The sequence below is a fragment of the Triturus cristatus genome, chromosome 1_2 (genome assembly GCF_964204655.1).
Source record: "Triturus cristatus chromosome 1_2, aTriCri1.1, whole genome shotgun sequence".
Taxonomy (NCBI): Eukaryota; Metazoa; Chordata; class Amphibia; order Caudata; family Salamandridae; genus Triturus; species Triturus cristatus.
In genome coordinates this window covers 638,052,282-638,079,672 of record NC_140580.1, presented here as the reverse complement: position 1 = coordinate 638,079,672, position 27,391 = coordinate 638,052,282, and the positions used below count along the sequence as shown (strand labels likewise).

General features: G+C 43.4%; 1 protein-coding gene across 1 annotated transcript in view; it reads right to left on the bottom strand.

The window, feature by feature from the left end:
* SNCG (synuclein gamma) overlaps positions 1 to 27,391 on the bottom strand; it is a 181,542-nt gene that overhangs the window by 86,161 nt on the left and 67,990 nt on the right. Inside the window, exon 3 of the mRNA XM_085607597.1 lies at positions 27,134 to 27,261. Within this exon, the coding sequence (XP_085463723.1) occupies positions 27,134 to 27,261 (128 nt within the window). The remainder of the gene's footprint in view (positions 1 to 27,133; positions 27,262 to 27,391) is intronic.

Sequence of the window (27,391 nt, the reverse complement as noted above, 5' to 3'; positions counted from 1 at the left end):
TAAATGTATAAATACAGCGCTGTTTCCGTATGTTAGCCCCCAGTTAATTTTAAACTCACTGTAATATGGTTTCCGGTGCTATAATCGACATCCCAACTAACGATACATAAGGGGCTCGGTTTGAATTTGTGCAGTCATAAACCTTTTGAGGGGCATCTCTATTCCGCTAAAATACGTTCATTACAGAGCAGTGGTGTATTGTCGCTTCCAAGAAGCTGGGGCCGAAAAGTCATACGAATTGCCAATGTATGCCATGGTTGGTATGAGATGAAGTTTGATTGACACAAAGACCACTACTGAAGTGTAGGCTAAGGTGTTGTTTCATTTGAATATTTATTAGCAAGAGGCAAAGTTAAATTTATCTGTCGATGAAACATATTTTTGTCAGATTTTCTTCAGGAAAAGTGTTTTTAAAGATGTCTAAACAGAGTACTGAAATTTATGAAGTCGACTTCTCACCTGCGCTTCTTTCCCCGGTCTTCAAATGGTTATGGTGTGTCTTTTTGTGTTTCTCTATTACCGTTCAGTTTATTTTTTTTTTGTATTAAGCGTATTGTGTTTTTGTGGTACTCAAGCAACCAGCTGGTTGCTTCGAAGCATTTGCTAAAGGGACGAGGAACAGGAAGAGTACATCAGAAAGAGAACTTATGCTGAAATAAGTCTGTAGGCCTGCAGACGGATGTGGGTGCTTGGAAAAAAGTCCTATGCGTAGCTTTGATGACGCTCTGCCGCTGTGCCAATACGTCTTTTCGACAGCACTGTAGCGGTGCGTCTATTAGGGCGTTGGGGCATAGCCCCCCCGCCCGCAGCGTCGCCCGCAGCGTCGGCGTCTTTGAACTTAAGTAAACTGAATCAGTTTACTTAAGTTCAAAGAAGCAGAGGGAGAACTGACAATCATGTCAGTCAGCATGACGTCGGACCGCCCACCCCCTTCAGAGTCGGAAGGGGGTGGGCGGTCCGGCGTCATGTTGACTGACATGATTGTCAGACGACCAGGCAGGGGCAACAGGCAGCTGCACAAGTGCGCATGATTGGGGAAGGTGAGCGAATTTTCACTCCGTGGCCAGTCATGCGCACTAGTGTCTGCTCTGGCTAGCGCATGCTCATTAGGAGACCGAGGGTTGAGCAAAGGCTCAAACCTCGGTCTCCTAATGGGCAGGCGGGCGAGCAGTAACCGTGCCCTAAGCCAATCCTGGCGCTGCTGGCAGCGCCAGGATTGGCTGAGAGCCTGAGAGGGGCTGTAGGCGCCAACGGACAGACCCGAGGCGGCGCGGACGTGCTCAGGACCTCAGGTAGGATAAGGATTTTTTAAAATTTATCTTAAGACTCCCCCCCCGGCCCCCACCCCGTGCGACAACTGCCCCCCCCACCCCGCGAGCCACGACTGCTCACAGCCTGGCATGAACCTTTATGAGTCCTAAAAGTTTCATTTTTACCTTCTTTGCTCTTTTAAAATTATCCAAAAAACGATGCAGCAGGTCAAAAGCATTTCCTTCTCGGAACGTCATTGGCGCAAGACAAGAAGGCTTATGTGTAAACAGTAGTCCATGTTTACACACAGCTGACCTAGCGCTGCATTAAAGCAACAGTAGGCATCTGCCTGACGACACCACAGTTTGTAACACAGGTGCGTCACTCGGGATGCGTCAGACACTGCTTGGGATCAGTGGGACAGTGAGACTGGCATGAAATGCACAGGTGGTGCCGTTGTCCAACCATGCGGGCACTGGGCATAGATACCTGAGGCCCAGCGCTGTATTCTATCATGTGATCTTGTGCACATGGCTTTAGATTCATGCTTTCGTTAATTTGGAGACAATGGTCTCCGGATGCGTGGAAGGTGTGAGAGCAGGTGGGTCTGTGGGAATCTTCTGTCGAGGTTTCATCAGCGTCAGTTCAGTCTGAAGAGCTGAATTTGCAAAGCCACGCTACTGTTTAGAGACGCTTCTTGATCTGTGACCAGGGCTTTAAGTGGGCCGGGTCCCTCAGGGTCTTAGACCAGGTACATGGAAATGGATCGCTATTGGGCATTATATTCATGCCCTTACCTTTACTGTCAAAAACACTTATGCACTTTTCTGAACAGTAAGTGCAAAACATGTTAACGTAATCCATTCCAGAGATTTAGTTTTTGTTTGTATTACACATGGTTTATTTTATCCTACATTACCCAAAAGAGTTAACTATTTTGTGTAGTGCTTACTCTTGTATAGCGCATAGTTTGAAGTCTGTCTCCTCCAGGACCACGACTGAGAGAGCTCTGGAGTCGAGGCTGAAGGCAGCGCCAGTTTCTCACAGTGGCTGTCAACGTGTCAGTAAGGTGTTCAGAATACATGGTCTTTCATTTCATGGCCTCTCTGCTGAGTGCACAGACCAATGGTCACATATTTAATTTCCACATGTGATAATACCCATCCATTAATAACTGTAGAATTTATATTTTATGCATGTAGGCGAATAAGGTTGAAAACGCAGAGCACAATCCTTTGATCTCCCCTTGCCCAGCTTGCTTTCCCTGGTGACTCCTGCCGGCTTGGTGGGGATGCTTGTTAAAACCGGGGGTTGCATTACGCAAACTAGATTTTTGGGAGATTGGAGATTAGTGGGTTTTTGGTGCCTTCCGTGGAACAGCTCGAGATTTATTTAAAGCCATGTCACAGTAGTGCAGAGCACAGATTTCTGATGATTAGAAACGTAGCTTCCCTCTGAAAAGACCCACATATGATTTATGATATTGGATTAAATGACGTGCTATTTACACATTTGTAAAAAAATCTTCCTCATTTCCAGCTGCCTTTGCAACAATAGGTGGCCTGCTCCCACCCGCTGTTTGTGTATTGTTTTTTCTGTCTCTCTTTCCCCTCTAGGCCCATTTTATTTTCTGGAATGTCCTCTGCATGTAGTGACCTCTGATCTCAGTCGGTGTTGAGTCCAACATCATTCTTGTCTAGGGGGGCCTTCAATCTGAGGTTTAGAAGTGACGTCTCTCCCCTTTAAGCAGCTTCCATTAAAGCTGTAATTTGTTTGCCTGTTTGACCAGGAGAATTCCCCCCCGATGGTGTGTCTGCAGTGTTCCATGAATTACCCGGTGTGCACCTTTGTACTTGTGGGCTGGACACACTGTGCTTTTGTATGTATCAGTACTCATATTAGTCTTAACTTGTTGCTATGGTTGGCTCTCCATTACCAGCGCTCAGATCAGAGGCGCCATAGTTCAAGCTAAAATGGATGGGTAGGCCACCTGGACGATAAACTTGCATGATGTCAGCTAGTCCTGTAGGCGAAACACTATTGCTAACTTTCCAAATTGATAACTATTACAGAAAAGAATTGTATGTCTTTTCATTCTACGCATCCTTCTGTGCTCTAGACTTGAATTGCACGTCTCAAGTGCTGTTTTGTCATTGCGCTCGCTCGCCGCTGTGCAGCATGCCAAAAATGTTACGCCTCACCACTTTCAAATGTCACCAGCCACCACTGGATTTTATCCTCTATGAGCTTGAATAGAATGTAAGTTTGTTGGCGCTTATTTTTTTCTACTCTTTTTGAGAGCTGGGCTCTCATGTCATGGGGACAACCAAAAGAGTACCGCATTTTGTGTGGGCGGGACTAATGCCCTCTTGGCCTCGGCTATGCAGTGACTATCAATCGTAGAAGCATGTATAGTCCCGGCCATAGAACTTTTATTAATGTGTCCAGCGTGGGGACTGAATATTGCTTCTTCCTTGAAAAAGGTCCAGGCAGTCACCCAAAACTGAGCTCATTGGCCTTTCTCATGCCAGGGAAATTAAGATAGGAATGCCTGTAACATGTGTGACATGAGTGGGTTTGTGTGTGTACCAGAAATGATGAGCGCTGGAGTACATTGGAATCCCCCATTGTTCTGGTGGTCTCCCTTGGATCTCAGACATTGCAGATGATACATACATGCTCTCTTATCTTCACTCCCAAAAATGGTGTAACGGGTGGGTGAGGGGTTAACCAGCCTAGATGTTTTGTTTAATACAGGCTTTTTGTTACCAGAGTGAAAGCAACCCCTCCCTTGGATGCAACTATCTCCGTTACCAGGGGTGCTCCAGACAAGCCCAAAACAGGTCCAAACCTGAGCCAGCCCAAATTAATGTCAGTGTGGACAGCAAGGCAGGAAGTCTAAAAATGCCCAGAACAGCTTGAAACAAGCATTTGCAATGCAATTGATCTCTCCTTTGGGTCCTTATATGTATTCAGCTATGCAGCACATTAGCCTGGGTGCTGAAACATCTACTGCTTTTTAACATGGAGGGAAAGTATTCACCAAACTGCGTGACACGGAAGGTATGGGAACACATGGAGAGAAATATTGCCTTTCAGTGGGAAATGGTATAGTTCAAAGCTCTGTTTTTAATATAAAATCAGGGCCTTCGGTAGTCATGTCACTGAAAATACAAGATTTGAAAAAAATATTGTCTACGGGTGCTTGTAGAAGATAGTTTCTATGGAGTGGAATCTAGAGAATGCTAAGGTGATTCTTGTATTTTACTGACCTCTGCTGGTCGTTTTCTAGCAAGAAAGTTAAATAGAGGCAGTTGCCAGAAACATTAAAAAAAGAAAGTTCCTCAGCTGAAAGCAATTCTGGTATTTTACTGACCACTGCTGGTCGTTTTCTATCAAGACAGTTAAATAGAGGCAGTTGAACAGAAAAAAAGTCCCTAAGCAGAAGCAGACAAGTCCTAGGGCTGATCTCCAGAGCCCACAAAGTACATACACATATAAGTATATAATAAGTATATACTAAAGTATATAAAAGAGGTCTCAAATGCTCGACCTAAAAGGATCGGTCAGCATTGTCAAGTCATGGAACTTTTGGTAATTGAAGCCCCTATGATGGTTCTCACAGTCCGCGTTTGGCCATCAGAGAATGATGAGTACTGGCCCTCTCAACTAACATGTGGTTCATCTCTGTGGACTGGCCACCAAGGAAGGATACAAATCTGTGGAAGAAAAAGGCAATAAACATATTGGAACCTCCCTCTGTTGCCTTCTTACTGTTGACTGGGCCTAAGTCTGAGAGGCCTGCCTAATTGCTTTTTCTCTTGACCCGAGAAGAGAAGGAAGGTCTACCTACCAGCAAAAAAAGTTTGGCTGTGAGGTGGCGTGATAGGATGGACGAACAGAGCGCCCATGAACCAGTTAACAGGAAGAGCTGTTGTGAGGTCAGCTCCTGCAACCAAGACTCCACGGGGGCAATGAGGGGACATTAGCACAGATGGCCAGCAGAAGCAGGGTGACCCTGGATCATCTCTTACCCTCCTCCTGCTTGTAAGATGCTTGCTACCCGCACTAGACAGCGAGACCAGCAGCCAGTTAGTCTTTACTCCCTGCTTTAATGTACCATCCCATTGGGTTAAGGAACAGTCTTGAATCCAGAACCATTTGAAATAGGTTTCCAGGCTTTTTGGTTCTGGAGACACAGCTGGTTGAAGTTGTAGCCAATCTTTACTTCAACTAGTTCACTGGCTGGTGCTCTGAGTCTAAGATTAACTTAGGCTTCAGACCGAGTTTGAAGATATTGGAGAGTAAATCCCACGGCAGGGGAACAATTTATTGTGATCACACATAGTCTCTGGTACGAAGAAGCAAGATAACACTATTTTTTTGTGTTGAAATTTTTTATTAAAGTTTTATAAAACAAATACATCAAAGCATAAACAACAGAAAATGAAGAGAAAATAGATCCATGTTGAGAGAAATAATGCAAAAAGATACTGATGAATAAATATTAGATAAATATGATATAAATATGCATTTAAATATATAAATACTAATTGAAGTAATAATTATGTCAAGACATAGAATGATATATTATAAAGACATAACCTATAAGGGGAGGAAAAAGGGAAGGAGCTTAGACAATAGAAGTGCAGGAAATATAAATAAATAGATAAAACAAAGGTAAAATGATTAGATAAAGACAGATGAACACTGTAGCGAATAAAACAGAGAATACAGAAGACAAGAAAAAGAAAAGAAAAGAAATAAACAAAGGACAAGAGAGGGTAAAAGCAGATTAATGTGCTTGGATAGAAGTAGAAGCAGGGGAGTTAGCAGAATTTGATTTAAGAAATGGAGACCAAATTCGGAGAAAGGTGTCAGCTTGATCCTGAAGGTTATAGATTGTGCGTTCATGTGAGGCAGTCTGTATCATCGCTACCAACCAATCTTCCTGAGAGGGAGGCAAAGATGATTTCCAATGACGCAGGATACATATTTTAGCAGTAGCCAGTGAGATATGAAAAAGACGGAGTTGTGGCTTCGAGAGCTTTGGGGAGTGGCGGACATCATGCAGGAGGATATTAGTTGGTGTAAGTGGCAATTTTAGGGGCATAGTGGAATTCAAAGTAGTACCAATGTAAGCCCAATAAGATCGGATACTAGGGCAATCACAAATGATATGAGTAATATCGCAACCTGAATTGGAGCATCTCCAGCAATTGGAATGGGAAAGAAGGCCAGCTTTGTGCAATTTGACTGGAGACCAGTGCCAATCGTGTAGTATTTTAAAAAGACAAAATTTAAGCCTTGATTCACGGGCTCCCTTGTTCAAATTCTCCAGGATCAGATCCCATTCAATGTCAGAAAAGGAAATTGAGAGGCGAACTTGCCATTTACGCTGAAGATCATGTGAAAGGGGTTTAGAGAAGAGGTGGGACGATAAAATTTTATATATGCCGGAGGTAACACCTTTAAATTTCCCCCAAACGTGCAAATAGGATAAAATAGGGGAATCTTGTAATATCCATGGCGGTGACCCCATATGGATCTTCAGACATTGCTGAAGCTGGAGGTATTTAGAAGAATGGTGTAGGGGAAGATCAAATTCTACTCTTAGCTGAGAGAATGGCTTAAAATCCCCATCATGCAGAAGCTGATCCGGATAGAGGATACCTGCAGCACGCCATTCAGGCCAGGATAACATACGACCATTGATACGAATGCCCGAATTATTCCATAGGGGGGCTTTGATATGAATTCTTGGATTCGAACCCAACAGCCTATGACTTCTCTGCCAGGATTTATGCATGGCAGATAAAATCGGATTTTTCGGGTCAAGACGGCTAGTGCCACTACCATACAAAGGAGTAAGATTCGATTCTGAGGATAGAAGATGTCGTTCTATTTGGACCCATTGTGGCAAGTCTTTAATACCAGGTAAAAAATATGAGAGTTGGGAGATATGTAACGCCAAGGAGTAGTGTTCAATGGATGGGAGACCAATGCCACCAGATAACTGATGAGCCTTCAGCTTAGTTATAGCAAGACGTGGCTTGGCATTACCCCAAATGAAGGTTTTAATCTGGGCATCTACTGATCGGAGTAAGGATAAGGGAATCTGTAGGGGAAGCATGCCTAGAATGTAAATAAATCTCGGAAGAGTAACCATTTTAACAGCCTGAGCCCTACCCCAGAGAGAAAGACCCAGAGCCTTCCATTTATCAAAATCCCGACGCATTTGGGAGATAAGAGGAGATAGATTATCTGTAACCATGTCCTGTAACCCTTTATTAACTAGGACACCCAAGTATTTGAGGCGTGAGGCCTGCCAACGAAAAGGAAAACCAAAGATGGCAGCTTTTGTGGTACCATTAGAAATAGGTAGAGCCTCACTTTTGTCCCAATTAATCTTATAACCTGAAAAGGAAGAGAAATCATTAATAATTTGAAGAAGAGAGGGGATCGACCGAGGAAGACGAGTAAGGGTGAGTAAAATATCATCAGCGTACAGGTATATTTTAGAATGTCCAATAGGGAGGGGAATACCAGAAACTTCATCAGATTGACGGATGGTTGCAGCTAGAGGTTCCATAGCTAAAAGAAACAGAAGGGGGGATAGTGGGCAACCTTGGCGCGTCCCTCTCTTGATTGTAAAGGTATCAGATAGAAATCCACCACAGTTCACTTGAGCAGAAGGATGATCGTAAAGTAAACACACTTTATCAATAAATTTTGTACCTAAGCCAAATTTTTCCATGACCGTGAAAAGGTAGTTCCATTCGATGCGATCAAACGCTTTCTCTGCGTCAAGTGAAAGGGCTAACGCATCATCTGTGAGATGTTGAGCCGACCACAGTGCATGGGACAGGGAACGCAGATGATTCCGGGAAGAGCGTCCCGGTACAAAGCCTACTTGGGAATGATGTATCAAAGAAGGTAAGACTTTACGCAAACGAGACGCAAGGATACTGGCCAGAATTTTAATATCAGAGTTCAACAGAGAAATGGGACGATAACTACTGCAAAGCTGGGGATCTTTGCCTGGCTTTGGTAGCACGACAATGATAGCTTTGTTAGAAAGGGAACCCAGTGAAGATGCAGCATCCGCCTCCTGGAATGCAGCATGTAGAGTGTCAATAATATTGAGACCCGCCCAACGATAGAATTCAGGAGGAAACCCATCCTCACCTGGGGCCTTGTGATAGGGCAGAGCAGCTATCGCACTGGAAACCTCATCCCTAGTTATTTCACCCTCAAGGATGGCCTTACCATCTGCTGAAAGAGAAGGGAGATGCACTTTCGCAAGGAATGCCGTCATCTTATCCGAATCCATTCGATTATCAGAAGTATAGAGGGATTCATAAAAGGAGGCGAACTCATTGACAATGTCATGAGGTTTTGTGCACAAGTGTCCTTGCGCAGATCTGATGGCCGGAATGGCCATAGATGCCTCCCTTTGACGCAACTGTGCGGCTAATAACCTTCCCGCCTTTTCTCCCTGCTCATAATGTCGACCTTTCATTTTCTGTAAGGCGTATTCTGCCTTAGATGTAAAAAGACTATTTAAGGCCATTCGGGCTTGTTCAAGCAATTTCCGATTTTGTAGGGACGGAGAGGTGATATATAGGCGAGAATAGGTTTGTATGTCATGTTCGAGTTCCACTTGCTTCCTCGCATTTTGCTTATTAGCGAGTGCTGCATCGCGCATTAGTTGACCCCTTAAAGTAGCCTTAGCAGCAGCCCAAAGAGTCCTGCTGGAAGTCACGGATCCCTGATTATTAGAAAGATAAGTTTGAAGGTGTGACTGCAGTTGGGATTTACCAACAGGAGTTCTGTGGCGCTGAATGTTCATTCGCCAGGGCTTACGTCCAGGATTAGAAAGTCCCAGGTCTAGGGAAAGGAGAACCGGAGAATGGTCAGACAATGCCGCTTCCAGGATGCAGGAATCTGTGACCAACTTAACTGCGTTCTGTGAGATAAGGAAGTAGTCAAGGCGAGAAAACGTACCATGAGTCGACGAAAAGAAAGTATATTCCTTATCCGTTGGGTGACTGATACGCCAATGGTCAACCAACCCGATATCTGACACAATATCGCCTAGCAAAGCTCTATCTGACGCATTACCCCTATCTAATGGACCAGTTTTATCTAGAATAGAATCTTGCGTCACGTTCCAGTCACCACCAATCAAATATTGCGATGCATTAATTTCAAGCAACAATCGGGATAGTTGAAGAAAAAATGTTTTCTTGGTACCTGTAGGGGCATATACAGACCCTACACAAACGTGAGAATCACCAATTTTAAGTTTAGCAAAAACATAGCGGCCATTTACATCTGACCATGTTTTAGAAACAGTGACCGGAAGGGACTTGCGAAGAAGAATTGCAACTCCACATTTGCGGAGGGGGCCTGTGTCCGTGGATTCATCTTGTTGAATGCTGCTATGTATAACTTTACCCACCCAATCCCTACAAAGTTTGTCTGATTCTAGAGCATCCAAATGGGTCTCCTGAAGCAAGGCTACATCTACATGCTTAGTCTGAAGGTAGGAGAGAACTTTTTTCCGTTTTATGTAATGGGTGAGACCATGTACATTCCAAGTAATTGCATTAAGAGAGTGTGTTTTTGCCATATTAGAACAACGTAAATATCAGAAACCGTAGAATGAAGCACAAAACAACGTGTTAAACCAAACAAAGGAAAAAGAAAAGAAATGACAAAAAGAAAGGGAAACAGGGATAAAATAAATAGAAACGAAACTACGATTTAAATGGAATACATGAAAAAAGCGATAAGAAGAATGATGAAAAAAGAAGAAAAAGGGAGATAAGATTTAGAGAGGTGATATAATATTAAAGAGAACTAGAAAATATTGAGTAAAAGCAAAGAGAGAACACGAGACCGTAGACTGTTACCCGCGGGCCTGGGCGCACTAGAGCACCGCCACGGGAAAGGACCCCACAGAAAAGAGAAAAGATTAGGAGAGTAATAATGATGTAGAAGGGAAGCCCAGAATAACATTGTGGAAAAGAACCTAGGTGTAATAAAAAGGTAGGTAGAGCAAAATAGAGGTTGAGAATCCAGTGATAATTAAATGTAAAGTAACCTAATATCATAAGGCATACAATGCGTGTTTAAATAAACCAACATGGAATCATGCAAGTAGAATAATAAAACTGTAATTAAACCATTAAGCGCCAAGACGCCCCAGTAGATACAAAATTGTTGGGGAAATATTTAAGGCAATAAATTGTAACAGGAAAAGCAATGAATGTAAGAAGAAGAAAGAGTGGAATTATTATTAGGCAGAGGAATAACAGTAAGCAGGCTGAAGGAGAAAAGAAAATAAGATGAAAAGCTAGAAAGAGAGAGGTAAAAAAGGGACAAGCAGATATTATAAGAACAGCAAAACATGTGAAAAATGTGGTAAATAATTAACAGTAAAAAATAAGACTCTCAAGACAAGAGAATCTACAACTAACTGCCAATAGTATTAAGGACAACAACTTCTAGAAGTGAAAGGATTATTCAGTCCGCATCCGAAGGAGTTTTAAGAGGAGACCGTGACTTGTCTCTCTGTAGATCTTGTGAAAACGTAGCAACCGAGACCGATTGAATTGCAGCTTTCCTATCTTCTTGTGAGCGATGAAGACGTTCAAAATCCCTTCCCCTTGGTCGGGGGCTGCTAGGAGGGCGCCTGTTGCGATCTGACAATGTAGTGGAAGACTTAGAAGGTGAATGGAACTGAGCTTGCTGTGAGGGTGTAGTAAGAACCTCCATTTCTTGAGGATGAAGACGGTCCAGGAACTGTTGAAGATGTTCGGGGTCGAAAAAGTCCTTAGAGACTCCATCTTTGGTAACGCGAAAGCGTGCTGGATCGAATAGGCCATATTTGATACCTAGCTGACGCAGTTGAGGTCGCATGGAGAGAAAGGCTTTCCGCCGCTCATTAGTTTCCTTGGAGAAATCAGCTGCCATAAAAATGCGATGACCTTCAAAGGAAAAGGAGCCTTGCAGCCGAGCCGCAGATAATATTTGTCTTGTTTGTTCATGACGAAGAAGACAGGCAATAATCGGTCGTGGACGTGCGGCAGGATCATCACGTGGAGGACCAATTCTATGAGCACGTTGTATCTCCAGGGGTGGATTGAAAGGAATACCAGTTAGCTTTGGGAGTATACGACACAGAAATACACTGGAATTCTGCCCTTCAATGCGTTCTGGAAAGCCAAAAAAACGAATGTTGTCCCTCCTACTTCTGTCTTCCAGGTCAATGAGTTTACTATGGAAGAGTAAAAGGTCCCGGTCTTGATTTGGAAGAGATTCCAATCGATTCTCCACTGCCAAAACCCTAGAATCAAGGGATTCAAACTTCGTATGAAAGGTGGTGAGTTCTGTCTTAATAGATTTAGTCTCTTCAGCTAGTGATGTGATTGTGAGGTGCATGTCATCTAACCGACGACTGACCTCGGATATTTCGTGCAGGATACGTTGCAAAGCTGCCGCCGACGCCTGCCCACCATTAGAGGTCGACGCCTGAGGTGAGACGGAAGGAGAGGAGGCATTGCCTTTTGTAGGCATACTGGTGGATTGCTTGAGAGCTTCTGCAAAAAGAAGTGGTTTAGAAGCCTTGTTTTCTTGCTTAGAGGCAGGCATTTGAGGAGAATGTTTAATAAAAACTTTGAAAGAACGTAAAGCCGTCTTGCTGCCAAGGAATGCTTATATGTAGTTGCAGAACAACACCAAGACATGCAAAAGAAACACCTGATAACTGTATATGTACAGCATTAATAAGCAAAAAGAAACTTATAACGCGTTTCTAGACAGTAAAATGTAAAAGTGTATCATTGCTTAATGACCCCCACTGCCTACACTTGTAAATATGATAACAACTGTCGCTATATTCACAGGTATGTAAATAGAGGTAAGATAAAATGAAACATCATACGCGTGTTTATGGTAATAACAATAAGCACAGCTACATGCACAGCAATATGAACAGGGCTGTAGAATGCAAAGTAATCATAGTCAAAGCAGAAAAGGCACAGCCTGACTGAAGGAGTTGACATGAGCGCTATAATGGCGTTAGAAGAAAGCACTCTCTTGTGTAGGACATATATACTGCGCTAAAGGAGGCCATGAAGCGTCAATTGTAATCAAAAGTCAAAAAGGCGCGAAACTGTAACTGCAGCAAAAAATTTCCCAGCTTTGAAGAACAGTTTTAGCGTGATGAAGCGCAAATTGCTTGCTGGCCTGATAATATGCTCATTGGCTGAATGAGGCGAATGACATGTGTGCCACAACAGGAGTATAGAAGGAAGTTATCCTACCAGTGGCTGAGCGACGACACGTCCAAAAAATCTAACTCCTGTCAGGTGACATTCCTGAAGAGAAGTATTGCAGGCAGGTTGAGAAAGGCGCGACCTCATGAGGAGGCAAACAGTCGTCAGGAGCAACGAAGGCGCGGCCTCATGAGGAGGCGGGCGCCCGTCGTCAGCAACGAAGGCGCGGCCTCATGAGGAGGCGGGCGCCCGTCGTCAGCAGCGAAGGCGCGGCCTCATGAGGAGACGAGCGCTCTTCAGTAGCAGCAAAGGCGCGGCCTCATGGGGGCAGGCGGTCTTCGTGGCATAGGCGCGGCTTAAGGAGGAAGGAGAAGCAGCCTGTGTAAATACGTCAGGCGAGCCCCGCCGGACGCGCAGCTCCACACCACTCCGTCATCCGAGCAGCAAACACCGGGGAGACTTCGCCATCACATCGCCGGAAGCACACCCAAGTCGTGCCCACCACTCTCCGGCTGTCGCAGGGCACAAGAAGAGGACTCCAAAGCAGACGTGAGGTAGGAATTTTTCTGTTAAGGGTCCATCCCGCGACGGAGCTCACTTGTCAGGCGGCCATCTTCCTGCGTGGCCAGACCACGCCCCCCAAGATAACACTATTAAGACACAGCCAGTCTACAGTGTGCAGATACTCTAAGGTATTAGGCACAATACAAATTAAGTCAGAACTAGTGAGTAGTAAGAAAAATTCATACACATTTGAGATAGAGTCAGTGACAGGGTAGTTTCCTGTTTTTGACCTCAATATCTTCTGGACACAGTGGAAGCGAATGATTTGTTGCTGATGATTGACACAAGGAAGAGGGCATATGGGTCTTGAAGAGGATCAGGATAAACATTATGGGTTACAGCAGTTCACTTAAGTCCATTTGGAGAAGAAAGACCCTAGTTTCGCCACTGTGTTAAATTTTCATGAAATGACCGGAACTGGTAAATGGCGGCAATGTCCGCAGACAGTCTCCCACCAAAGACATTGTAGCTAAGTCAAGGAGGATCAAATGCAGTCCTTACCTTGATAGGCAGCAAGTTATGGAGTGGCTTAGGTCAAAAGTCTCTTCTCATTGCATCCAGCGAATAATGTGCCTTTCAGAGCAATCAAAATTGTGAATCTTTTTCGGAGCAATGGAATGCGTGTAATATTTTAAAGTTAGGTGAAGTGTGTGCTTATTGAAAGTTTACACTTATATTGTACAGAAAGGTTTGCATCTTTTAGAGCAAGTGACACTGTACCTTGTTGAGAATTAAGATATGTGCGATTTGATCAAAATAAAATATGCTACTGTTTGGACTATTAAATCTGTGAAAATTCTGAATTTTAAAATGGTGACTGTGAAAACTGCAAAGCTAAATATATTGCATTTTGCTTGTGTTTTACTTCTGGAGTGAAACTTGTTGTTAAAAGAATGCAGGTGCAGTGTAGACAGTGTTTTAAATGGGCAGGTACTGTCTGGCATTGAGTACCAGCACTTCTTCAATTTGAAAGGGAGAGTACCCGCACTTCTCAGCACAGTTTCAACATATTAAATGCGAGAGGGCCAGCACTTCTCAGGAGCAAATAGGTACTCTGAATAGTGAATACCCCCACTTCTATATTTCCATTTAAAGCACTGATAATTGTGCATGTGCATTTTGTTCTGCAAAATACTGTATAGTGGGCCAACTTGTTTTTATTCACTCCCTTTATCATAGGAATTGTCAAAAAGTCTACATTTAGACTATTCCATTTGAGCCTTTTACCTTCAGGTTATATAAAGAGCTTTTTTAAAGTAGCACACTCCACACTGTCCCCTTACATTCCCCTTGCAGATAAAAGAGACACCTTAACAAATTTACGTTTGAGCCACACAGCGCCAAAAATGCTCGCGCCAGTGGATAGATAAGGGGGGCGGGGGTGTTCGCCTGAAGTCAGTAGTTGCTATCTATTGTCTGCCAGACAGCACGCATTACAAACGCACTGACCTCCACTCCATGCCCTTGTCAGAGGATATTGGATTAACTTCTCAGCTCGGTTACACAGCCCAAATCTGCTGCATTGCAGACTCGCACCACGTGACCAATTGAGCACGCCCACTTGCAAGCACTCCTCCCAAGAGTGATAGCGTCTGCACTGTAGCTTCTGTGCACTTTACTGGGCTATTGCAGATTTTCCTGCGGCTGTTTCTTCTATCCATCCCTTCTAAGACCGAGAACAATTCCCGAGGGACGCTTTCAAGTAGAAATAAGCTCTACCATATTTTATTGGGGCCTCTCAAATCTGACTGACTCTAACTTTATTGTCTGTTTCCTCTCAGTCTCACTATTATTGACCTGTTCTGCTGGAGAGCTCAGAACAGGCGTAGCCGCCTGATCCCTCTTTTAGGGACCAGTCTATCGGAAATATTGAAGGGCTGGTAGGGCTCAGTACCAAGTCAGGCTCCTTTTAGCGTGACATGTCCTAGCCTTGCTTTGCTTGACATGTGACTGATGCAATTCCAGCCCTACCTACCTTTAAGGAGTGAGTCTGGTGGGAAACCTACAATCCCAGTATAAGCTTTTCAATTTTGCACACAATGATGCCACTTCACCACACGTCTTTCCCAGCAAAAAGTAACCTTACGCCAGGAAAAAGTTGTATACATGCAAGAATCATGTGTGATTCTCAAAGCCAATGTGTGCCTGGCTCACACTTAGATATAGACTTGGAATGGGAATGGGGATATACCAAGTGGAGTATCGGAGGAGCATCCAGGGATATCAGAGGGTAACTGGGGTGACATCAGCAATGCTGTAACTACCACCATTTGCCATGCTTAGCTGAGAATTTAACTTACAGCTGTTTGGAGCTGGCATAAGCAGGTCTGTAAACGTGACAGAAGGGCACCAAGAGGTCAATGCTATGCATTTAAAATAATTTTACTCCTGTAAAAGCAGTATGTTTTTAAAAAATCGAGAATTCCACAAGAGGACTTACCATCCGCTTACACAGTGTTTGCATGGCATAGAATATGCAAATATAAGGGTAAGAAAATTGGTACAAGTTTCTATTGTGCGCAACAGCTGCCCAAATCTGTGCATACAATAAGTCCTATGTACATTATGCATGAGTAAGAGAATGTACGTGAATACCTTAAAGTCAGAACGTACAGCAATGCGTTACTGTGACCTAAAGCAGAATAACTTAGTTTACTTCTGTGTATAACAGCTCGTTGGACCGAGCTTCAGATGAAAAGCGATGGCGAGCAGCAACCATGAGTGGAAGAGGTAGAGGGGAAACATTAAAACCTGGTCACATCTCACAATCACAAATTGCGAAGTCTTCACTTTCTGCTGAAGGAGCTGTGGATCTGGCTGAAGCATCTAGAAGACTGCCTGACTGCCCGCTGCAAGATGCAAAGAGACAGCTTGGCCCTGTAGGAGGATAGACTGTCCGAGAGGAGAGAGGCTCTGCATGTCCCCGGTGGCTGAGAGAGATCTAGAGAGAACTGACTGCCTGAGAAAGAGCTGGGAGAGACTTGCATAGTGGGGGACTTTCTAGTCTCTCGCCACTGTCCCTGGTAGGAACTGCTGCAATTGGGTAATCATCGATGGCCTTGGGAGGGGCTGCAGCTGAGTGACCATCACAGGCCCGAATGGGGCTACAACTGTCTTGATCATCGTAAGTTAGGACATGGCTACAACTTCTGTGATCATCATAGGCCTAGTCTGGGGCAGATGGAACTGCTATCAACATCATAAGCTCAGCCGGTGCTACATCCACCTACAACCAGACTGGGGTTGCAGCTGCAGAGACCACTGTTGGCCCGAGCAGGGCTGCGACTATCATCTCCACAACTGCCTGCACAGATTCCATAGCCGCGAGAGGCTGAAGCTGGCCAGGCATGTACTTGGATGCAGCCCACACCTGGCTTCCCCGGAGGCCTTCACAGCTCCTTCTCACTGCAGCCCCCACAGCAAGACCCGTGTAGGGGTCTACAAAGTTACAAGACATGAATGAAGACTCAGTCATTTGCCTACCCAATTCACCAAAGGGTTAAAACTTGAAACAAGTGTGCATTTTGCTCTGTGAGAGCAAAATAGGCCACACCTGTGCTTGATTCACTCTTTTCCTGATTCCAAAAGGAGGGACGCAGCAGATAGAGGGGAACCCAGGAGGGCCCTGATTGAAGGTCATGGAGGTTTAGCGCCACAAGAAGTATGACACTCTGGTTCACTAAATTGTATAGCCAATTGGATTTTGAAGCATTCAGTACAATTATGTCAATAAAAATGCTTAGGTTTTCTGAAAACGAAAGCACTGTCTGTGCATTGGAGTTATTGTTTCTGTTGGCTGAGTGTTGAGTGCTGAGCTCAAGCTTCACACACTACCTCCTGAGAAGCCCATGACTACTCATAGTGCTACCTTGAGACTCAAGAGTGGCAATGGTTTTACAAGGCCCATATTTCTGAGCCATTGTAGGGCAGGCCCAGAAACACCACTGGCAAGCAGCCTCAGCCACCAAGGTTGAGGTCCAGTAGTCCCTGTCTGCCCCGTGATCTCCCGAACGGGGTCTGATAGCAGTGTAAACAGACAGATATATTATCTCTTTGAAAAGTAGACTAAGGTGTATCCTTTATGAGACTGAGACCAGAGCTCTGTTTTAGTTCTACAATCTATGTGTGATTCTGTAATTTAGAAGTTATGACTGCCCCATTCTGTCCCATTGAACAACGTTATCCACCGGCACCATGTCATACTGTAACTGCACTTGTTCACTAATAAATGCTATAATACTGTTTGGTGTTATATCTCTGGCTAGAAGTGAACTAGAGACTTATGCTTTTCCTTACTGTACATTTTTTTTATATGTAGTGGTTCAAACTTCTGTATGTTAAGCAGGCTTGTTGAGTTGTATTACTTCATTAATTATATTTTAGTTGTCTAACTTACACCATCTCCTTGAGAAAGCCTTGAACTGCTCTGCCATTCAGTTTGGTATCCAATGGTACTGTTACCCCATGCCACCAGTGGCAAATGATTCCAATTGTCACAATTCTCTGACTTCCCTGGCTCCCCAGGAACCAGGTGTCATAGATCTATACAGGATTGTTCCTTTGCTACCCCTGGTGGCAACCAGTGGAATACCTGTATGAAAGCTCAGTTTTCATGAGTTTTCTGAAGCACTGGTGATGTGGCTTAGCCTTGGGAATGGAAGTATGTTTGTTTCAAAGTTCTGGGCCTTGAACTTCTACATATTTTTCTCCATGACGTAAATGTTTGAATTGTCTTTGTAGAAACGTACTAGACAAGGATGAGCTGAGGCCTCTAGCTGGTTTGTAGTAAGTGACAAATTATGCATAACCTGGACCATTATCCCAACATGCCTTGTGAATTGTGCATAACACTTTGAGATGATTTCTTGATTGCAATGGGATTCAGAAGAGAGCTTTCCGTAATGGTTTCACATAGTCTTATTTTCTGAGACAGACGGGCTGGCAGCCAAAATCTGTCCTCTTTATGGTCAGTCAGTATATTTCTTGGGCAGGACAGTCTATATTATGCTGCAGTTGTGGAAGCATGCCATTACTGAGGCTTGCGTTGGGCCCTCCCTGTGGGGTATTGAGTAAGAGGAGAATCTTCCTGCACATGGACCGCTCGCTAGATGTTGATCTCTTCAACTGCTGCGTTTAGCTGCAGTGCAAATTAGATCTCTGCAAGAAAGATGACCCATAGACATTTTTCTTCATGGTAAGGGGCTTGTACTGGTGGTGGTTGGCAGCACCCCAAGACTGAGAGGCCATTCAAGTTAAGGATTACATTGAATACTAATAGTGAGGGCTAATTATTAGGTGTGGAACATGTCAGTGCAGGTTAACTATTATTAACTCCATATATATGATCGTTGACGATGACTATATCTTCAAGGTACATAGAGGTGGAGCTAAGAATATATACACCTATATATAAACATATTTACCTCACAATGTTTTGGTTGTCGCTATTTTAGCTACTGTATGAGCAGGACAATATTCTTGCAGTCTATATTCTAAGTACAAGTGAGATGGAACTCAAACTGTGCAGGTTTGGGTTGACAGATAACATTCTAAGGGGATTTGGTTGAACAGGAGGCTGTAATCTATCTGGGCAGCAAAAGTAAAGGATTCTTCATAAATACCTAATTGGCATCTATGCTTGAAGTGCCAGTCAACCTTGGCACATTGATCTTTTCTTGAAGAACGCCATGTCAAATTACCAGTTCTGTGTATCATTAAGTGCTGCATTTTCTCTCAGTGTACTGTAAATATGTTAATCCCATTCTTAATGCTTAATTCTAGGCAGGGTCAATGCAATGGTTTCCATCTCTCCTGGAAAATAATATTAATAATAGCTTATTTTTATCTATGCTTGCTGCTGCAATTTTAGCTTTCGTAGCAAATAGCAAATAATCTGTCAGTAACAGATATTTCTATTACCAACTAAATGTTACTATTGATAATCATTCAGAGAGATGAAGAGATGAGATGGCTGTGCCAGGATTCTAACCTGTTTCTGGCAAGTCACATCCACAGATGTTAGTGATGAGATACATTTTGCTTCTCTGGTCCCCACGTATGCTCTGCCACATGGGGAAAGGAGCCTTAGGGTACACAAATTAAAGTGTTTTTATAGCGCATGTTCACCCTATGAAGCATCTCAGCTTTTCATGATTCCCAAACTCAATGGTACTCATTTTATCAACCTCAGCAGGATGACATGCAGAGTGGATCTACCTGGATTCAAATCTGTGGTTATGAGGTGAAACAAAGTTTCCTAGGTGGATCTATTAATCCACTGAGTTATGTGTTACAGCTCAGCAAGGGATAATCAGTCCCATCAGACTTAAAAAACAAGTGGATAACAAAGGGCTTCCAGTAAAATATGCACAAGCCGAAGCTGAAGATGATCGGAGAAGAAGCCCCAGAAGACATAGAGCCCGGTGCTTAAGGATCTCCAACACACAAGAAGCTCAAGAACTAAAATCTGAAGCTGTAGAAGAAAAGGAGCACCTACACACAATTGGTGTTTGTGTTTTAAGGAACATCTCATAACTAAGGAAATGACTTAGACTTTAGCAGATAGTTTACACCACTACAAACGCGACAGCTATCCCATCCCCTTTATTCCAAGTACATTATATCCTATGGCACCTCTAATAAGGCCGAATGGAAATAAGGCCCTGAAAGTCTTAAGGTGTTAGAAGCACTAGCTATGATGAGCAAACATGTTAAGAAGGAAAGACAGAATGAGCACAGTGTTGCAGTGTGAAGAGGCAGAGTAAAGAAAGGGACAAGTGTCAGAGGACGGAAGGAACATGTAAAGATCAACTGGGAACAATCACAGCATACTAGCCAGGAGGATCACAAACCTATTTTGAAATTATAGATATTTTCTTATCGCTGCTTTCCTCCCATGATTTGAGATTTCCAGCTTTTTGGGGACTCATAAATATCTCCCTTTACTGGTGACCCCCTAATGTATAAAAAAGGGCCAGAAACAGACAGTCTAATTGTGGCTTTAATTTCAGGATTTTGAGTAGATATCTGACTTCTTGGGATTAATAAATAACCCCACTTCAGCAAGGATGCCCACTAAAATGGATTTGATTGTGTGTCTATGATACTGACTTACCCTCCTCTCCTGTTACATTGTGCTCTTAGCTTTAGGTATGTCTATGGAGCTGTGACTGCTGTTCCACAGAGGGAAAACATTATGAAATCTCTACAGTGACAGGGCCAAGGAGTCCTGGTTTTGTCCATTGATGCTGAAGTTATACTGTTCAGCACCATTCTGGATCATGGAATGGAATCAAGAGTATGGTTGTCTGCAGGTCCAGTCCCAAAGTAGATCACAACATTATTAAAGCCTCCAGCTTCAAGGAGGTTCCATAGACAGTTTGGCAACAGGAACTGACTAAGCATGGAAAGTGAAACTAGAATTGGCTATCTCTTGGTCGGAGAGATCAGGTGGGCCAGAAAGATTGTCATGGGCTTTCCAAAAGACAGGGGTAATCCTACAGAGGGGGGAGTCTCTGTATCTCAAAGAAGCACAGTTGTGGTACCTAGTTACTGATTCGATATCCCTTGCATGTGCGTTTAGGGATTGGCTGGATTACTGGAAGTCTCTTCTGCAGAACAGATTTTTTAAACCCCTGTTAGATGGGGGCAGATGTTTTCAACTGGTGGCCTGCCAGGGAGGACTGGAGAGCTGCTGCTACCTCAGAGGAGTGAGGCAGAGGCACAATCTGTGTTTAGTTTCTAAAAAAAGAAATAAGTACACAGACCCAAACAAGCCTGTCACCAGCACTGACGAATGCTAATGTTGTCAAATACCAAAAGTGGCTAAACTCAACTCAGGCATCTTTTTTCTACCATCCTAAACTTGCTGTCTTTTTATGCAATTATTACAGCTACTTTTTGATCCCTACTTTCTCCATTTGCACAGTTGCCTTTCTTTCTCCTTTGCTGCTCTTCTTCTTCTTACTCTGCTTCAAATCTGTTGATGAAAGATAGGTTTTCGTCCCCAATAATGAGTGGTTTTGCCCACCATCAACGATCACTGGCATAAGGCTTGAGGAGCGGGGTCCAGGCACCCCCCAAATCTTAAAAAGAAGGACCTAGGAAATGGGGTCCCCAGGGCCTAATAAGGCTTGGGGGCACGTGGAGCCATCCCCTTTAAAAAACATTGGTTCCAGTGCCCCCCCCACCACGCACTGCCTTCAGTTGGCTTTCTGTATTGTAATAAAATATTGCTTTACAATAGAAAAATCCTAGATATTCACGGAAAAAAACAAAGGTTAAAGTAGTGTTAAAGCTAGGTGAATTTGTCAGTGACAACATTCATGTTTTGAACTACACAAAACACAGAAATTCACCAGTTACAGTTAGCAGAGCTAACTATAACTTGTGTTTCCGCCATGCACTGCTTATGACCTCACATATTGCATCACTTATGACATGTTCTATGACATCATTTATGGCATCATTGATGACTTCTTTAATGACATAATTGATTACATCACTGATGACATCATCCAATGAGTGTTTTAGATTGTTTTCAGTTTAAATAGTGACGGATAGTACCATATTACCTTTCTAACAAATTTTGTACAGTCTGTGTCCAGCTGATATGTGTAAGTGTTTACGAAACGCATGTTCTCCTAATACATCATAGGTGTGTAAAGGTATTGAACATGTTATACATGTTTGTGTAGGAGAGTAACCCTGTGTGCAGGTGACAGTTGATAACTTGCATCCAGCATGTTCGGCACACGTTTTTATGCTTTACAGAAAACGTTTGCAACAGGGCAAGGATTCTACATACGACATACTAAGTATTGTAAGCAGCCTTGTGTTATCAGATAATCGCTTCATGGCAATTTCTATGCAAATAGAAGACTGTGTGCACCAGGTATTAAGCTATGCGCATGAGCTTGTTTTGCTTCAGAAAATTATCTATCTGTAATGTTTTCACCATAGTATGAAGGATGCAGGTAGTGTAATCTTTAGCACCTTCAGATGTTGCTTATTTTATGCACATAGCGTCTTTTTTGCCAAGTGTTGCATTGAGTGTACACTGTTCTTAGTGAATACTTTTTAATCCTCTCTTGTGCATTTCTCATGAGAATTTCACTGTCTGCCAAGAGTGTGGCACAAAGTAAACTCTCTACATTGAGTGAATACTGTTGACATATGAACTTCATTTCTCAATGTAGGTTTGGTGATTGTCAGAGGTATGATACAGAAAAAAGCTGTCCATAGTAGGGCATTTTATTTGGACTGGATGCTCAATATTTTTAGAAACTTAGCTTTCTCTGAACAGTTGCATACAGATTGTAAACATTTTCTGCAATAAGGGTTTCCCATATATCTGTGTTTGATTGTTAATGTGAACTACGCTACCCGTGAAGTGAATGGTATAGGGTCAATGTGGCACCCGCGGGATCATCAAAAAAACAAAATGGCAGCCAGGACTGAGTTGTTTAATAGTGAGAGGAGGGTTCATAGTTTCTTTCCCCTAGCCTTTACAGGCCATTGGAAGCACACCCCTGAGGCATTACTAGAGGCCCACCCCCGGGATCCAAAAACATTATATAATGGGTATGAGTGGCCCCCCTTACTGAGCCACTAGAGGCGCCCAGGGAGCCCACACATGGGGCAGAAAACCTTGTCTATATGGAGAGGGGCTCGTAGGCCCTCTTGCCGAGCCATCAGAGTCCCCTGGGCGAAATAATTGAATAAGGGGAGGGGAGACACAAGACCCGCTCCGTGAGACATTAGAGGGTCCAAGGAGCCCATCTCCTGGACTGGATTTTTTCTCAATGGGGAGGGGGTCGTGCTTTAAAAATGCTCCTGCCGCTGGAAGCATACTTGTGATCTGTTTCCCTGCCACACTGATGTAGGCAGGGAAACTGATCAAAATATTGCTCCTGCCCAGAGGGAGCAACATTAATAGCTGTTGCCTCCAGGCGGGAGCAGGGCCAGCTCTCTCTACATATGAGGAGCAGGCAGGGGCCGCAGGGGCCATGGGGCTCCATCCACGGTCCCCAACTAGTATATGGTGGATGCTCCGGGTGGGCACCATGTCACCCACCTTTAGCAGTGCGGCCAACTGGGCTTGCGGAGGAGGACCGTGTAGCCCCCTCACCTCAACCTCAGGGGATGGTGTCCCTGACAAGGCTGAGGGAGGGGGTCTGAGGGAGGGGGTCATGTGGCCCCCTCACTTTTCATTAAAAAAATGCTCTGGGAGATGGGGTCCCCTGAGTCTAAAAAGGCTCGGGAGGAGGGGCAAACGGACCCCTCTCCTTTAATTAATAAAAATGGCCATGGGGGACGAGGTCCCCAGTACATAATAAGACTTGGGGTCCAAGTGCCCCAACCCCTCCACTTTCATAATAAATGCCCTATTGGATGGGGTACCCTTTACCTTAATCTGACCTAGTTTGCACTTACTTTCATAGCTCTAATGCTATATAGAGCAATGTGTTCAAAAGAAGCACGGCTGATGTCATCAGTGATGTCATTTGAGATGCCATGAGTGATGTCATAAATTATATTGTAATATATGAGGTCATAAGTAGTGCAAGTTGGGGCACAAGTTATAGTTAGCTCTGCTGGCTGTCACTGGTGAATTTCTGCATTTCTTTCAGTTCAAAATATTAATGTTGTCACTGACATATTCACCTAGCTATAACGTTCCTTTAACCTTTGTGGTTTTTTTCAGTGAATTTCTAAGGTTGTTTAATTAAACAAAAACATCTTTTTATCACACCTAACTGTAACATTACTTTAACCTTTGGTTTTTTTAGTGAATATACATACATATATATCCATTACAGATTGGCAGTAGGCACTCTGTAGTTAGAATCCCGATAGATAGGCCTCCCTCGGATATTTGATTGGTAATAAGTTTGCCACAGTTTGACAGATTCCCACAATGCTTTGCGGACTTATTCCTTTTTCTATATTGGTGGATGATGGAAAGTTTTGTGGAGATTCATTGAGGGGGTGCAAAGAAAAAAGGGGGTCCCAAAACATATTTTTCCACCAATGCAGGTTCCATTGACTTTTTTAACATATGTTGCAGCAAAATTGATTTTGATTACATTTGGCATGAATATAGATTATGGTGCAGAAAGGGTCCTTTTGTTAGTAGATGTAAATTGGTTCAGTAGTTTTTAAGTAATAAGGGAGAAAAACTTAGTGAAATATTGGGTCAGTATACCTTGGTACTTTCTCAGCATACAGTGGTACCTGGAGATGACGAAACAGAATATGATTGGTTAACGCGGACTATTGGTTAATGCTCATGTGCAGTGACGCCCAGGCGGGGCCACTGAGGGATGATGCCCTCAGCCCGGAAAGTGTGCTTCAAAGTAACCGTGAGGGCAGAAGGAGCAGAGGAGCAGTGAATCTGGACTTCGGGCCCGGAATGAAGGACTGTTAGCATCGACAAATTTAGGGTGTAGCACCTGGGACCATCACACCTCTTGGCCCACATACACCTCTCTGTCGGAAATGGAGGTGTTCCCGATCCGTAATCGATTCTACTGTAGGAGGCGGCTGATGTCGGCATGGCACAGTGGGGTATTGGCGCTCACCCTTGGGCTGATCCGCAGCAAAATCAGTCTCTTGTTCCATCTTGTTCATGGGAGTCACAGCTGATGGCTGGGTCAGGGTGGGGGCAGAATGTGGACAAGAAAGAAGGGTCAGAAAGGAAGACAGAGAGGGTACATAGGACGAGAAGTGAAAGAGAGGCAGATACAAATCGGGCTCCCGGGTCCATGGGGGGGCAATGGAGATAAAAGGTAGGGGTCTGAAAGCATGTAAAAGGTGATTTGAAAGGGTAGCTTTAGTGCATGTCTTAGAGTAGGGTACACCACCAACAAAGATCTGATTTACGCACTGTCTTAAAATTACTATAAATTGTTCACCTCCGTTCACAATCTTGTCAACTTGCTAGCCGCACTACATTAACTATAACTCATGCACCTCCGTACACAGCGATGTCAACTCGCAGACACACTACATTAAATATAACTTGTGCTTTCTTGACGTACTGGTTATACATCACTTATAGCATGTGAAATCATAGCATTCATCATAACACTCATAACATCTCAAACAGCCTAATTTATAAGACCACTATGTATAGCAGAGTGCCAAGTGATAGGTGGTGTGACTAGCGACTTGCCAACACTGTGTATGGAGGTGCACGAGTTATGACTGATCCAGTGTGGCAAGTGAGTTGACAGCACTGTGTACGGAGGAGTGTGAGTTATAGTAATTTTATGGTGGACCGTAAATGATAACTTTAAGTTATAACTATAACTTTAGAACTTCTAAGGATGTGCAGTTTAAGTTGGTTTGTATAGAAACAATAAAAGAAGTTTTCCTAACTATAAGTAAGCTTTAACCTTTGGTTTTTGCATTGAATAATTATACATGGTAAATATCGACTACCGAAATATTGCAGCAAAAATATTGTAGAGGACATTATATGTTGGTACGCATAGATTTACTATTCTTAAATAAACATCTTAGTACCTCGAAGATGTGTATGTCAAGAACATCATCAAGGAACAAATATGTGGCGCTAAGTATACTACAATTGTACTTACCTATATAGTTACCTGTTTGATACTTTGATGATTGATATTTTTGCTATGATATTCATGAAGCACAATGTTCAAAAGTTGATATTACAGTACCATAACAAATAATACTCATCATAACTTTTAAGTGATACATCAAAAGAGCAAAAAGAATGATTTGCTGCCTGAATTGTAATATGTATGCCTCGCTCCACACTCCACAGTAATCTGTAGTTATAAACAGTTCTCTTCAATAGTAATCAAAGAAGCAATAAAGTCCACACTTATAGTGATACAATTTTCTGTATTGGGGAATCTTCAGTATGGGGAACTCATAAAGGTATGTTTCTTCAATTTGTTACGATGCTTAGGGCCTCATTATCAGTGCCAGCGTTAGGGGCATAACACAGGCCCCCACATCCCCTGCGGTGGGGGGCCGAGCTGCAGAGGGCCCCCCTCAGCACAGTATTCAGGCCTGAGCGCTCCGGATTAAATCCGGAGCGGGGGCCCCTCCGTGTACATTGCAGGGGGCCCCTTAAACTTTCGTTATTCCACTGGCCACCGTACTACGGTTCAGACCAGCAATGTGACCGGCCCCATCGGAATTACAAGTGCGGGAACACTGTGTTTTAGGAGTATTTCACTCGAGGGAAATCTGATTGAAAAGGTGGGGGGACCATATGGCAATGGGCGTGGAAACAATGATTTACACATGGTATTGCCCATAAGCCTATAACCGGGGGTAGTTTCTTCCATCATCTAGATTTACAGATAAGTGCAGTATTAGTAACCAATTTATCGTCCTTTCAAAATGGGCCGTATAATCCAGATGCTGGAAAACACGGAGCCCAACAGGAAGTGGCTTATACCAATAAGCAGATAATTGATAATGACCATTGACAGGATTTTTTGTCACATACCAGTAGATTTTACTTCTAATGTTCAACTTGCACTGTGAGATTCCACATACCCCTATTTGTGTTTGTATTGATCTTTTTAGCGCTTATTGAGAAAATGTGTAAAGTTTACAATCTAAAGTAAATTCGATTTTTAAAGTTTCTAGTGTCGGTTGCCACGATGTGGGTTTTGGGGGGAGTGTGACTTACAGCACTGTGAAAGAACCTTTGTGCTAGTGATCATGTTGTAATATTTCTGTTACAAGTAAATAGATATCACATACTTTGGGGCTAGTGTAGATCTAGGAGGAGTGAATCTTGAGAGCCAGATAAGGTAAATGCACATATATTGAATTTAAATAAGACTCATTACATAGCCAGTGGTTGGCCTGAACATCTGCCTAGTTGGGCCTTCCTCGACCTAAGATGGACTGAAGTTAATCGAAAAGGATTAGATGGTGGTCAGTTCAGTTGGATGGTAGGATAGAGTGGTGTGATATGGTGTTCTAGAGTTGTGTCGATATTTTAACCATCTCCCTCTATGTGGCACATGGAAACTTACCTCCTTTACTAAGCCTGTGGTAGTTACTATGTTTTCTGCTCCTTCCACTGTCTTGTTTGCGACCTGGTTGACACCTGACACCACAGCACCTCCCACTGCGCTGGCCTGTTCTTTCGTTTTCTCAGCCACTAGAAGTTTGTAAAAGTAAATTGTAGAAATGAGATAAACATACAAAAAAAGCAAACAAAATGTGAATTAAAGATAGAATTCACTCTATAGTGGCTGCGATCCGTAAAATGTGTTTTTGATCATAGTAAG